Source organism: Myxocyprinus asiaticus, chromosome 29 (assembly GCF_019703515.2).
Source record: "Myxocyprinus asiaticus isolate MX2 ecotype Aquarium Trade chromosome 29, UBuf_Myxa_2, whole genome shotgun sequence".
NCBI lineage: Eukaryota > Metazoa > Chordata > Actinopteri > Cypriniformes > Catostomidae > Myxocyprinus > Myxocyprinus asiaticus.
Genome location: NC_059372.1, coordinates 12,200,378 through 12,212,991, shown reverse-complemented (window position 1 = coordinate 12,212,991; position 12,614 = coordinate 12,200,378). Strand labels below are relative to the sequence as shown.

Sequence of the window (12,614 nt, the reverse complement as noted above, 5' to 3'; positions counted from 1 at the left end):
AAAATAGAAATGCTCATTATACCACAGACAGAACAAAATAATTGCTGCTATAATAAAGCAGTAAACTGTCTCTTCAGAAATAATGTATACTTCACTGCCTGCCCTGCTAAAAAAAGACCATCTTAACCAGCATGCAATTCCCATGATGGTATAGACTGGTTTATGCTGGCTAGTGCTGGTTTGGTGCTGGTCTAGCTGGTGGACTATAGTCATGCTTTTCACCAACAAAACCTTTTCTAATGAAGTGGTTAAGCTAGTTTAAAAGTCTAGTAGGGAACTTCAGCACACCAACATCCCATGCTGGGGGACCAGCACCCAAAACACAACATAAGCTGGTGATCAGCAATGCTGGCCTTTTTAGCAGGGTACCTACCTCGCTCTTTTTTTATTTCACATTGAAAAGATGGCTTAAATCCATGTAAGGAGTAACAAAAGTAACTTCTATGTTTGCCCTATCTAAACAAAGAGACTCATTGATGTTCAACGAGCAGGTTTGAGCTTTCTCTCGCCAAACATCAATAATAAATGTCATGAACATTTAAAGCCAACATGAAATCAAAATTTACACTATTTCCTTATGTAATAACTTATAATAATTAATTATATTTATTTATCACATGTTATACATTTGCACATACACAATGAAATTCTTTTTTTCACATATCCCAGCTAAGCTGGGGTCAGAGTGCAGGGTCAACCATGATACAGTGCCCCTGGAGCAGATAGGGTCAAGGGCCTTGCTCAAGGGCCCAACAGTGGCATCTTGGCAGTGCTGGGGCTTGAACCCCCAACCTTCTGATCAGTAACCCAGAGCCTTAACTGCTGAGCCACCACTGCCCACAGTTGCACTTTCCTGGTCTTAATGTGGATGATTCATCGCTGCATGCTATTCCACAATCAAATATTATGCTTCCTTATGTTCATTTAGTGAAAAACAGTATTGGAAAACATGCCTTGGTTATTTTTAATTAGTTTTTCACTGATGTCACCAATCCAGCTTACTTTTTAACCCCTTCCCTCCAACCACCTGTTTCCATTACGCCTATTTTTTACAATCCAATCAATTCCCAATAGATAAAACCAAGCCCCACCCTACGTTTTGATTCATTCAGAAATACGTCAAATTACAGAGGTAAAACAAGTTGCAATCTGTGTTCAATGTTGACTTTAAGGACTAGGGTATACTTCGTTTTTCCGTGTGCCGTTATGTGTCACGCACAGTTGAATGCTTTAGCCTTTCAAAGCACTGTCCGGGAGACGTAGTGGCATGTGGTTAACCGAAGTATTCTTTGGCCTTAACTCTTAACTCAACAAAGTAAGTTTAGATGAGGGGACTGCTGACTTGAAACCCAAAAACTGATGATAAAGAAACCACGTTTTCAAAATTTGCAACAGCTGCAGTTGCAGCAACCAACGTTTGTGTTGCCATGATCCATCAGTCTGTTACTGGTCTCTTACAGTGCATTTAAATAAGGCCAGATGTCTACTAGATGGACATGTTGGAAGAGCAGTAACAGGGAACCATAGATATTTCCTCGCATGATAATATCTTTTTGAGAAATAAATAGAAAGAGAAGGGTTATAGAAGAAAGGTTAGAGAAGTACAGCAGAGAGCGCATTAATCCATCCGACTGAGCAGACAATCGATTCCATCTCTAGTCTGCAGGATGCGGCTCTGAGCAACAGGAGGTATTGCCTGACATCTGGTGTGACGCCAACTGTGACGTTTCCAATCCGAATAAATCGGGTCCTGAAGCTCTGGCATCTCAACAGGGTGTGCTTTCACGTGCACCATACTGAGTGGGATGCCTTGACATAACACCTGGCATCAACTGTTGGGCTTTAGGTGATGACCTTCAGAATAACATCAGAATAATGTGTGACACCAAGAGAGTGGTAGCATTATGCTGCAAAAAAATATCTTCAACAGTATTTCTTGTTTTCCAGTAAAAAATATCGAAACATTCTTAAAACATGATATATTTACTTGAAAAGCAAAATTGCTAATTTACTCACTCTTATGCCATCCCAGATGTGTATGACTTTCCTTCTTCTGCAGAACACAAACGAAGATTTTTTGAAGAGTGTTTCCACTCTGTAGGTCTTTACAATGCAAGTAAAAGGGTACCAAAATTTTGAAGCTCCAAAAAGCACATAATGGCAGCATAAAAGTAATCCATAAGACTCCAGTGGTTAAATCTATATATTCAGGAGCTGTATGATAGGTGTAGGTGAAAAACAGATCAATATTCAACTCCTTTTTTGCTATAAATTCTCCTCCCTGCCCAGTAGGTGGTGATATGCATAAAGAATGCGAATCGTCAAAAACACAAGAATAAGAATGTGAAAGTGGAGTTTTATTGTAAAAAAAAAAAGGACTTAAATATAGACCTGTTTCTCACCCACACTAATCATATCACTTCTGAAGACATAGATTTAAACACTGGAGTATTATGGGTTACTTTTATGCTGCTTTTATGTGCTTTTGGAGCTTCAACGTTTTAGTACCCTTTCACTTGCATTGTATAGACCTTCAGAGCGGAGGTATTTTTCTTAAAATGTTCTGCAGAAGATAGAAAGTCATAAACATCTGGGATGGCATGAGGGTGAGTAAATGATGAAAGAATTTCCATTTTTGGGGTGAACTATTCCTTTCACACTAAAATAAAAAAGACTAACATAAAAAGATAAGACTTGTTTTCAGTCAAAATATTCTGAATTGGAATTTTTTTATTATTATTTATTTATTTTAATTTAAAGCTAAAATGTGTAATTTCTGTGGCACTAACGCCACCAAACGGAATTGCAAAAATAAACAAAGTTTTCAAACAAGCTTTCCGAATACGCCATATACTGTATATTTTAAAGTGCCACAGAGACATTGTGTTTACAGTTTTTGAGAAAATTAACCTACCAATGGCTTACTTATAGTTTTCTCTGCATATTAAGCTGGGATAGGAGAAAGTATTTTAACACCGAAAAAGGTACACACGTCCGCATTAAGCATAAACCTCACAACATTTAATTAGATTTAAGCTTAAAACAAGAACAAATTGCATAAAAAAAAATTTTTTTTAAAAAATGCATTTAATTCAAGATACAGTATATTCTTTAAAATTAAGTTTTAATATAATATGCAATTTTGCTTCTCGGGTACATTTATATTGTTTTAAAGATCACATCAAATCAGAATTTAAAAAATGAAATCACAAAGAGTTTCGTGACTTTTAGCCCATACAGTAAGTTACCTTGATGTTATTTATATGCTAGTGTACTCCTTAACAAATTCACTATTAGCAGAAATCTGCATTTTAAAGTACAGTCTTTTTCTTCCAGGAAAACAGAACAAAATATTGATGACTCAGTCTGCACTGCACAGATTTTTGTCCAATCAAATGCTCTCTAGAATGGAATGTCCCTCCCTCTGCAACAGATCAGCAAGTAGCACATCATGTGCTGCGTTTAAGTTCTCTTGGGAAGTTTGTACTTATAATGTGATGTGCATTCAAGAGATTTTAGACAGAAAGAATGTACCCGTTTTGCTATTTCATAGTTCTATCCCTTTTTTTCACTTAGTGACAAAGACAATAAGCTTTTTTTTTTTTTTTTGCACCAATGTAACTAAATGAAGAGAAAAGCCTTGCATTAGGTGTGTAATTGATGCATTATCTATCTATTTTATAATTTTTGTGCTGCCACATATAATGATGCGAAATGTAGCTTTGTTGCAAACACCTGTCGCCAGCTAAACGAGTCTTGTCTGGCAGTCTTCATTAACGGTAAGGAAAAAAAAATGCATACAAACTAAACTGTACAGTCAAAATCCACAAGAAAAATTTGCTTCCACCATGATTATTTAATCAGCACGGCCCCAATTCAGCCCCAAGTTTCCCCACTATGTGGTTGAGTTTAGGCTATGTGTGCTCAACTCGTGAATGTGATTTTTCTGACATGACTTGAATGCACCAATGGTTCATGGCTGTTACGTAACTAGTCTTTTGGTTGTTTAAAGGCGTTTATGAGTGCTCAACTCGTAAATATGATTTTTCTGACATGACTTGAACACATCAACTAAAGTCTGGGGGTTGCTTCGATATGTCCCACCCAAACTTCCTGTTTCAATAGGAAATATGTCAACACAAGAAAGAAAACTGCACTCATCAAGCTAATTCACAAGGTCATTAAGGATGTTTAGATATTTTACTGGAAAACAAGACAAAATAACTGATTGAGAAAATAATGTTTTGCAGTACTGACCCTACCTAGTACTTTTTGCATTTATGTCATCATCTCCATTATGGTTGGGCAAATTAGTCCAATAGCTAAATATTATTACTGAATGCTGCAACTGCCAAATCAGGTTGCGAAGATTAGGTGATATATAATTCAAACACTGATGCACACAAAAAGAAAACAGTAGATCTACTTATCTGCCATCCTTTAACAAGACAGCGAGAAATCTGTGCTCAAAGGAAAATAGGCTGACAGTACAGCACAGCACAGCAATTTCCTTTTCGTGCTGCCAAGTTTGAGTCATATGTTCAATAAACATGCAGGGAAAATGTTTTCCTTTGCTTCTCAAAATATGGGCATGATGTGAAAGATATGAATATACAAGCTTTCCCTCACAAACATAACAGTTCCCCGAGATCTCCAGGTCTGGGAGTCTTCAGCACATTCCCCCATTCTAGTTTCCCTTCAGACTCTCCCTTATCGAGTGACACAACGGCATCTGGTGCAATCTGTGTTGACAGTGACAAACAACCTTGATGAATTGGCTTCCTCTGTGAACAGCTTCCACAATTTGCCAGCATAATGCACTGACAGAAAGACACTCTTTTACTAACGTATTGCCTTTCAAAGTGGTTTATAATGTCAGTATGCAATTTCATTATAGATAAAATTTTTCTTTGGAGTTTTGTATTTCAATGCTATCAAAACTGTAATTGGTAGTTTTCTTCGAATTGAATTCCTAGTGAAAGTCATGAACTCACAGTCTGAACAATTGTTAATTACTGGACAGAATTAAACTGTAATCTAAGTCTACAAACATATGGGCATTTGCACCCTGTCTTGAGTTTTTCAGCATCCAGTAGTCTCATGACAACTCATTATAATTCATACGAGATGGTGAAATAGTAAGTTATAATACAACTTGGCTTGGACAAAAAGGTGCCACTTTTATTCTCACAGAGACTGACCATTTAACAAAATAAATTTCAAATCAATACAAAACAGGCATCATATTTTAGCTAGACTCTTATCTAACACTTTATTTTAGAATGGAAATGTCAGTGAACAAATTTGGTTACTACAGTTTGGCTATTCTATATTTTTTAAGCAATACAAATGACCTTTGTATGTCACTAACATGTAATAAAATCATGGTTAGGTTTAAGGTTTGGGTAAGGATTTGGACTTTATGCTTAGGTTTAGGTTAGGGGTATAACTTAGGTAAATTGGAATAACATTGTTTGGGTTCAATACAAGTTAAGCTCTATCGTCAGCATTTGTGGCATAATGTTGTTTACTACAAAAAAAAAATCTGTTTGACTCGTCCCTCCTTTTCTTTTAAAAAAGCAAAAATCAAGGTTACAGTGAGGCTTATAATTTTATAAAAGCACTTACATTAATTGTTCTGTTAAAACTTTTTTTTTTATTTATTATTTGAGCTGTTAAGTGGTTTACGGACCTTTTAGGGGTTTAGGGTTTATGGCATTACATTGTCATGGCAATGAAATTGTAAAATTGGATATATTTTATCACACTAAAATAATTTTAACACACATTTTGTTTACGTATTGTGGCTATACTTTTGAAACAGTGAGTACTTTAATTTTTACGGATTGGCCCCATTGACTTCCATTGTAAGTGCCTCATTGTAACTCAGATATTTGCTTCTTTTTTTTTAAAAAAAAAAGGAAGGGACAAGTCAAAATAAATGTTTGTGGTAATCAACATTATGACACAAATGCTGTTGATTGAGCTTAACTTGTTTTAAACCTGGAATATTGCTTTCAGTTTTCTCTATGGGAGAAAAAGTTGTAGGTTTTCTGACGTTTTCGCCCCTTCTTGTACTAATTATTACAACTTATCATTACACCGGGTTGAGTTTTCGAAAGCTCACTGCTTTTAAAATCTATTTATTAGCTGTGGTACACATTCGCATACAAACGCCCCCAAAATTCCCCAGCACAAAATGATATACTTATAAATTGGTTATTATTCTGCTGATAAATCAGGTACTACTATGGCTGTGAGCTGCCAGAGCTGCCTACTTTGACAGCATTTTAGGCTTTCACAACATTGCATTGTTAGGCATGTTCCATTTAAAAGTTATATCCAGTTATGTCCAAAAATATTGTCTACACTAACAAAAAATATCAAAACCATTATTTAACCTTGTGCGACATAGCGGCCACATGCGTGGACATTTTATTTTGGCTTCGCTATGCATAATTTAAATTAATATAAACTGACTGATCTCAGTTCAGGAGACTCTGTGCTGTCAGTTAAGGGTCAAACTTTCGACAGACAGAGTCATGTGACAAAACAACATTGCACAGACAACAGTGGAGCTTGTCTTTGGGAGAAACGTCACCAAAACTACATCTGGTAAGAAACCTATTTAAGTTTTTACATTGAAACCTGTTTGAGTCAAAAGATTAGAGTCTCTAGTTTCATCCAATATGCAATGTTTTAAATTTGAGTGAATTATCGTGAAACGCCACACTGCTAAACACAATGTACACTGTGTACTTTAGCAAATGTTTTCTTTAGAAATCCTATATTTACTGTGCATTATCACATTGAGAATCAATGGGTTCATCCAAAAGCTGAAAAATGTTGCTTTCAGAGGCTTTATATGGAGTTAGGCTGAAAATAAGGTGCATTTGGAACTGTTCTGAGACCAGTGCAGACAGACAACACACTGGAGGTTAAGTCATTCACTAAATAGGGAGCAAGGGAGCTTCCTATTGTGCATTCACTCCTAAAATCTGACCAAAAGTTCAGTTTCAGGCTGCAGATGATGTTTGGACCACTCAACATGGTTGGCAGACATGGGACAATGGTAATCAGAACATAGAGTCAGAATTTATAATGTATAATTTTATTTTAATATAGTTTGCAGTGATTGGATGATGCTGGCCATTACTTTCAATCAGAATTAATTATGCTAATTTCTGATGTAATATCTGTAACGTCTCAAAAAACATGAATAACCAACATTCCTGGAAACATAATAAACAATTTGTCTGACTTTCTATAGCTTGGTATTATTTAAACTTTCACAACTTAGTCTCGCTGTCCACATATGAGGACATCAATTTTTAGGAAAACTAAGATCTATTTTTATTTTATTTATTTTTTCATCTTTATTAGGTGCTATTAGTTGCAAATCAACAAAAGAAATGGAAAATGCACACAGCAGTCACGTTCGGGTCTCATGAGGTTATAGTACCTTAGAGGTATTCAAAGTTTCATGGTATTACCATCTGATACCATCACTGTACTTTGTAAGGGGGATTATTTCAGTGTTATCTAGAAAGTCCACAAACTCTTCCCTATTTGCACCTTGTCTTGCTACTTTGTGACCATTAACTCAGATTTTCTGCACCGCTGAGATGTCTACTGCCAGTTAAAATCCCACAAGGAACTGCATCATGTCAAAAGTGTAGCAGAAATCCACTGGGCATCTAGAAGCGAAACACTTAGGTGCACATTTCTTTGCTGTATTTCATTTTTCATTAATTCTGATCTGTCGCATTCATCTCCCAGCAGGCTCCCATGAAATATGTACCATGAGGTACTACTTGCTCCATTTTCTTGCCACGTCTTCCACCTCATCCAAATTACTGCTGAAGGCTCAGCGGGCAGAGCCTTGCGGCCGCAGATGTGTCTCATGTATAAAGAGACCTCCCTTGGATATATGGGCAAGCCGTGTCTGAAGTGAAGGCTTTATGCAAACACACAGACAGCATCAGCAGTCAACACATTCATTATTCAGGAAAGAGTCTGTGCTGTTGTTTGTTGCCAGTGGTGTCTGTCCAACATGGAAAGAACAGTCCAGAGGTACACAGCGAGGGATGAGGTCAGCCAGGCATTCAAAAAGGTTGCCCTTTATAAACACAGATTAAACTGGAAATTTGGATTATACAGTAGCAATGTTTGTTTGATAACAACTAAATCAAAGAAACACCTAAGCATCTAATCACACCCCTTTATTTTCAGGTAAAACTTTCACATACTGTAAACTTTCAACATAAAATGTGAAAAGGCCAATAAAGTAAAATAACATTTCAAGATCAACATACTTATGATGTCTAAATCCTCCCATTCCCTCAAGCAAGAGTGGTTCGAAGGCAGCTACGATGCCTAAAAATGCTGTCTAGGTAGGCAGCTCAGTAGGTTTTTGAAACAGCCTGTTGTCATAACAGCCAAAACCTAATAGAAGCTGCTAGATTACACCAAAAAAAAAAAAAAAAGTACTGTGTTGGTACCATGGTATAGTTATGGTATCATATATGGTACTTTAATATATGCTATAACATTGCACTGAATGATTACCATATTAATAACCCATGGTATTGACATGGCACTCCAAGGTGCTTCAAAAAATACAATGGTAGCCTACTACCATGGTACATGTCCAGATATCATGGTATTACCATGGTGCATGTTCAAAACACATGGGACTGGCATGGGAGATGTCCAGAGCACATGGTATTACTATGGTACATTTGAAAAATACATGGTATTGCCATGGGAGATGTCCAGAAAACATGGTATAACCATTGTCAATTTACAAAATACAAGGTATTGCCATGGGACGTCTAAAAAACACGGTACTACCATGGAACATGTCCCAAAAAAACATGGTAATAAGGTATTTCGTACTTTTTTATTAGTGAAATCCTCTATTTTATTTTCATTGTTTCCAGCTATCGTTTAGGTGAATATGGTATTTAATTTATAGAAAACAAGAGTGATGTTTGTCTTACAGATATACAATAGTTATTGCATCCGTACGATCATATCAATTCGCTTCGGATGAAGACATCTCCGAAATGAACAAATGTAAATTAATAGTTAACTATATTTTCATATGAACAAATCTAAATACATAAAGCAAACCAAAGGAGAGAAAAAAGACAATTAAATCATTTTTACGACACGTCGTCGCACATAAATTCACTGTCTTACCTGCACGAGACTGTGATCTCTATTTTAGTGGCAGGTACGCTGCTGTTTAGCGGATCAAACTCCCCGATCGATGCCATTGCAGCTCCTCGGGAGTTTGACATAAGTCTGCAGAATGCAGATCACTCCAAAATCTGGGTCTCACTCGCCTCGGGCGTCACAGGTGTATTATAACCCAGCACTCGGCGCAGAAATGTTTTTCTCCTTAAAATTTGAAGAGCGCGAACATCATCGGGTCCGTTTGAGTCTGACCCCCTCGCGCACCTGGAGGAGAGCGCGCGCTCGTCCGCGTGTGATGCTGCGCGCGTTTGATCGGCAGGTAGAGTCTGACTGGACCTCCTCTCGCCCTCTCTCTTTGAGCGGACACTCAGACTCCGCTTTGAAAACTTAAATTGAAAACATTAATTTTTAATATTACAGAAGCCATCCAATATTTATGAGATGTGGTGTCAGATAGGGCTCTGAAACCTTTGGAGATGTTTAATCCATTCGATTTTCAGATATCCAGTTTTCCAAGTGCCCCAGCTTTTACAATCCAGTTAGCAGCTGTGGTATATGTTGCATTGCGCAATATAAACAGTAAAACTACTCAAGCCTGCCACTAAGAAAAATAGGGATCGTGGTATAACCATGTTTTTTAGACATGGTAATTGTTTGAAAATATTTTAAATCTGTGGATAAAAACCGTCTGCATAAATTTAATAAATGTATATATATATATATATATTTACACACATACATACAAAGTTGGGGAGTAACGAAATACATGTAACGGGATTACATATTTAAAATACAAAATATAAGTAACTGTATTCCACTACAGTTAAAATTGAAATCATTGGTAATTAGAATACAGTTACATTCAAAAAGTATTTTGATTACTGAAGAGATTACTTTGCATTTTATTGTCATTTGTATCATTTAATATTTAGTCCTTTCAGATGGAAAACATTTATACATATATATGATCCAAAGTGCATTTGAACAGCGGTGAAACACTTTCTTATGATGTGTTACATTCACACGAGCAGACAGAGAAGTAAGTTTGAAGTAAGTTTGGAGCAGAAGAAATAGAAATAAACCTTGTGTAAATTCTCAGTTTTACGCTAAGCTAAAATGCTATTTCTATCTATTTTACATGCACGCTACCAGGCACGATCATATTTTTTATCAAGAAAATTCACGTTTTCTAGTAAGACCTTTGATATTAGAGCAAAAATCTTATTCTTGATGATAATTTTTGTATTGTTTTCCTGTAAAAACATCTAAAAATCCTCAAAACAAGATCAGTTTGATTTATCTTGTTTTAGAAACAACACTGCATAAGATATTTAGGTTTTTCAGAGAATGTATTTTTAACATGTGTATTTTGTCTTACTGTACTGGCAGAGTTTTTATAGTCAAAACAAGTGAAAAAAATCTTCCAGTGCTTAAGAAGTAATCCAAAGTATTTAGAATAAGTTACTGACCTTGAGTAATCTAACGGAATACGTTACAAATTACATATTACAGCATTCTGTAATCTGTAGTGGAATACATTTCAAAAGTAACCCTCACAACCCTGAATATAGATATATATACACACACACACACACACACACACACACACACACACACACATATATATACATATAACATACATGCATATATATATATATATATATATATATATACACACACTACCGGTCAAAAGTTTTGAAACACGACTGAAATGTTTCTCATGATCTTAAAAATCTTTTGATCTGAAGGCGTTTGCTTAAATGTTTGAAATTAGTTTTGTTGACAAAAATATAATTGTGCAACCATATTAATTTATTTCATTATAAAACTAAAATTTAATTTAAAAAAGTTTTTGAAATTTATGACTTGGACCAAATAATAAAGAAAAGCAGCCAATAAAGTGCCCAACATAGATGGAAACACCTTCAGTACTGTTTAAAAAGCATCCCAGGGTGATACCTCAAGAAGCTGGTTGAGAAAATGTCGAGTACATTTCTGAAAATTCTAGGCAAAGGTGACTACTTTGACCATGCTAATATATAACACACTTTTGATTTTTGTTTAGTCACAACATAATTTCCATTGTTCCACTTATGTTATTCCATAGTTTTGATGACTTTACTATTATTCTAAAATGTGAAGAAAAAAAATTATTATAAAGAATGTGTTTCAAAACTTTTGACCGGTAGTGTATATATACACACACACACACACATACATGCATATATATATATATATATATATATATATGACCCCTGTCCACCATCAAAAGCACCTACAATGGGCACGCGAGCATTGGAACTGGACCTTGGAGCAGTGGTAGAAGGTCACCTGCTCCGATGAGTGCCATTTTCTTTTACATCACGTGGATAGCCGTGTACGTATGCACCGTTTACCTGGGGAACTGATGGCACCAGGATGCACTGTGGGAAGACGAAAAGCCAGTGAAGGGAGTGAGACGCTCTGGTCAATGTTCTGCTGGGAAACCCTGGGTCCGGCCATTCATGTGGATGTCAATTTGACATGTGCCACCTACCTAAACATTGTTGCAGACCAGGTACACCCCTTCATGGCAATAGTATTCCCTGATGGCAGAGGCCTCTTTCAGCAGGCTAATGCGCCCTGCCACACTGCACACATTGTTTGGGAATGGTTTGATTGATCATGATGAAGAGTTCAAGGTGTTGCCCTGGCCTCCAAATCCTAATCTGATTGAGCATCTGTGGGATGTGCTGGACCAACAAGTGCGATCCACGGTGGCTCCACCTCGCAACTTACAGGACTTGAATGATCTGCTGCTAATATCTTGGTGCCAGATTCCACAGGACTCCTTCATGGGTCTTGTAGAGTCCATGCCTCGGTGGGTCGGCACTCTTTTGGTTGCATGCAGAGAACCAACAGCATATTATGCAGGTGGTCATAATGTTTTGGCTCATCAGTGTATGTGTGTGTAAATGTACTGTATGTATGTCATTGTCAGAAATTAACTTTATATATTTGCCCCTGGATTTGATTTTCAGGGTCATTGTTTACCTTTAAGAGAGCATATTGTTTTTCTGACCATTTAAAACAATCAGGGAATACTATTGCCATGAAGGGGTGTACCTGGTCTGCAACAATGTTTAGGTAGGTGGCACATGTCAAATTGACGTCCACATGAATGGCTGGACCCAGGGTTTCCCAGCAGAACATTGACCAGAGCGTCTCACTCCCTTCACCGGCTTTTTGTCTTCCCACAGTGCATCCTGGTGCCATCAGTTCCCCAGGTAAATGGTGCATACGTACACGGCCATCCACGTGATGTAAAAGAAAAATAGCACTCATCGGACCAGGTGACCTTCTACCACTGCTCCAAGGTCCAGTTCCAATGCTCGCGTGCCCATTGTAGGTGCATTTGATGGTGGACAGGGGTC

The 12,614-nt window shown here is 36.9% G+C and overlaps 1 protein-coding gene across 1 annotated transcript in view; it reads right to left on the bottom strand.

Moving 5' to 3' along the window:
* The window catches only part of LOC127419914 (copine-9-like), a 66,610-nt gene extending 56,717 nt beyond the window's left edge, over positions 1 to 9,893 (bottom strand). Inside the window, exon 1 of the mRNA XM_051661732.1 lies at positions 9,205 to 9,893. Coding sequence (XP_051517692.1) covers positions 9,205 to 9,305 — 101 coding nt within the window. The 5' untranslated portion in view covers positions 9,306 to 9,893. The remainder of the gene's footprint in view (positions 1 to 9,204) is intronic.
* Between the last annotated feature and the right edge of the window lie 2,721 nt (positions 9,894 to 12,614).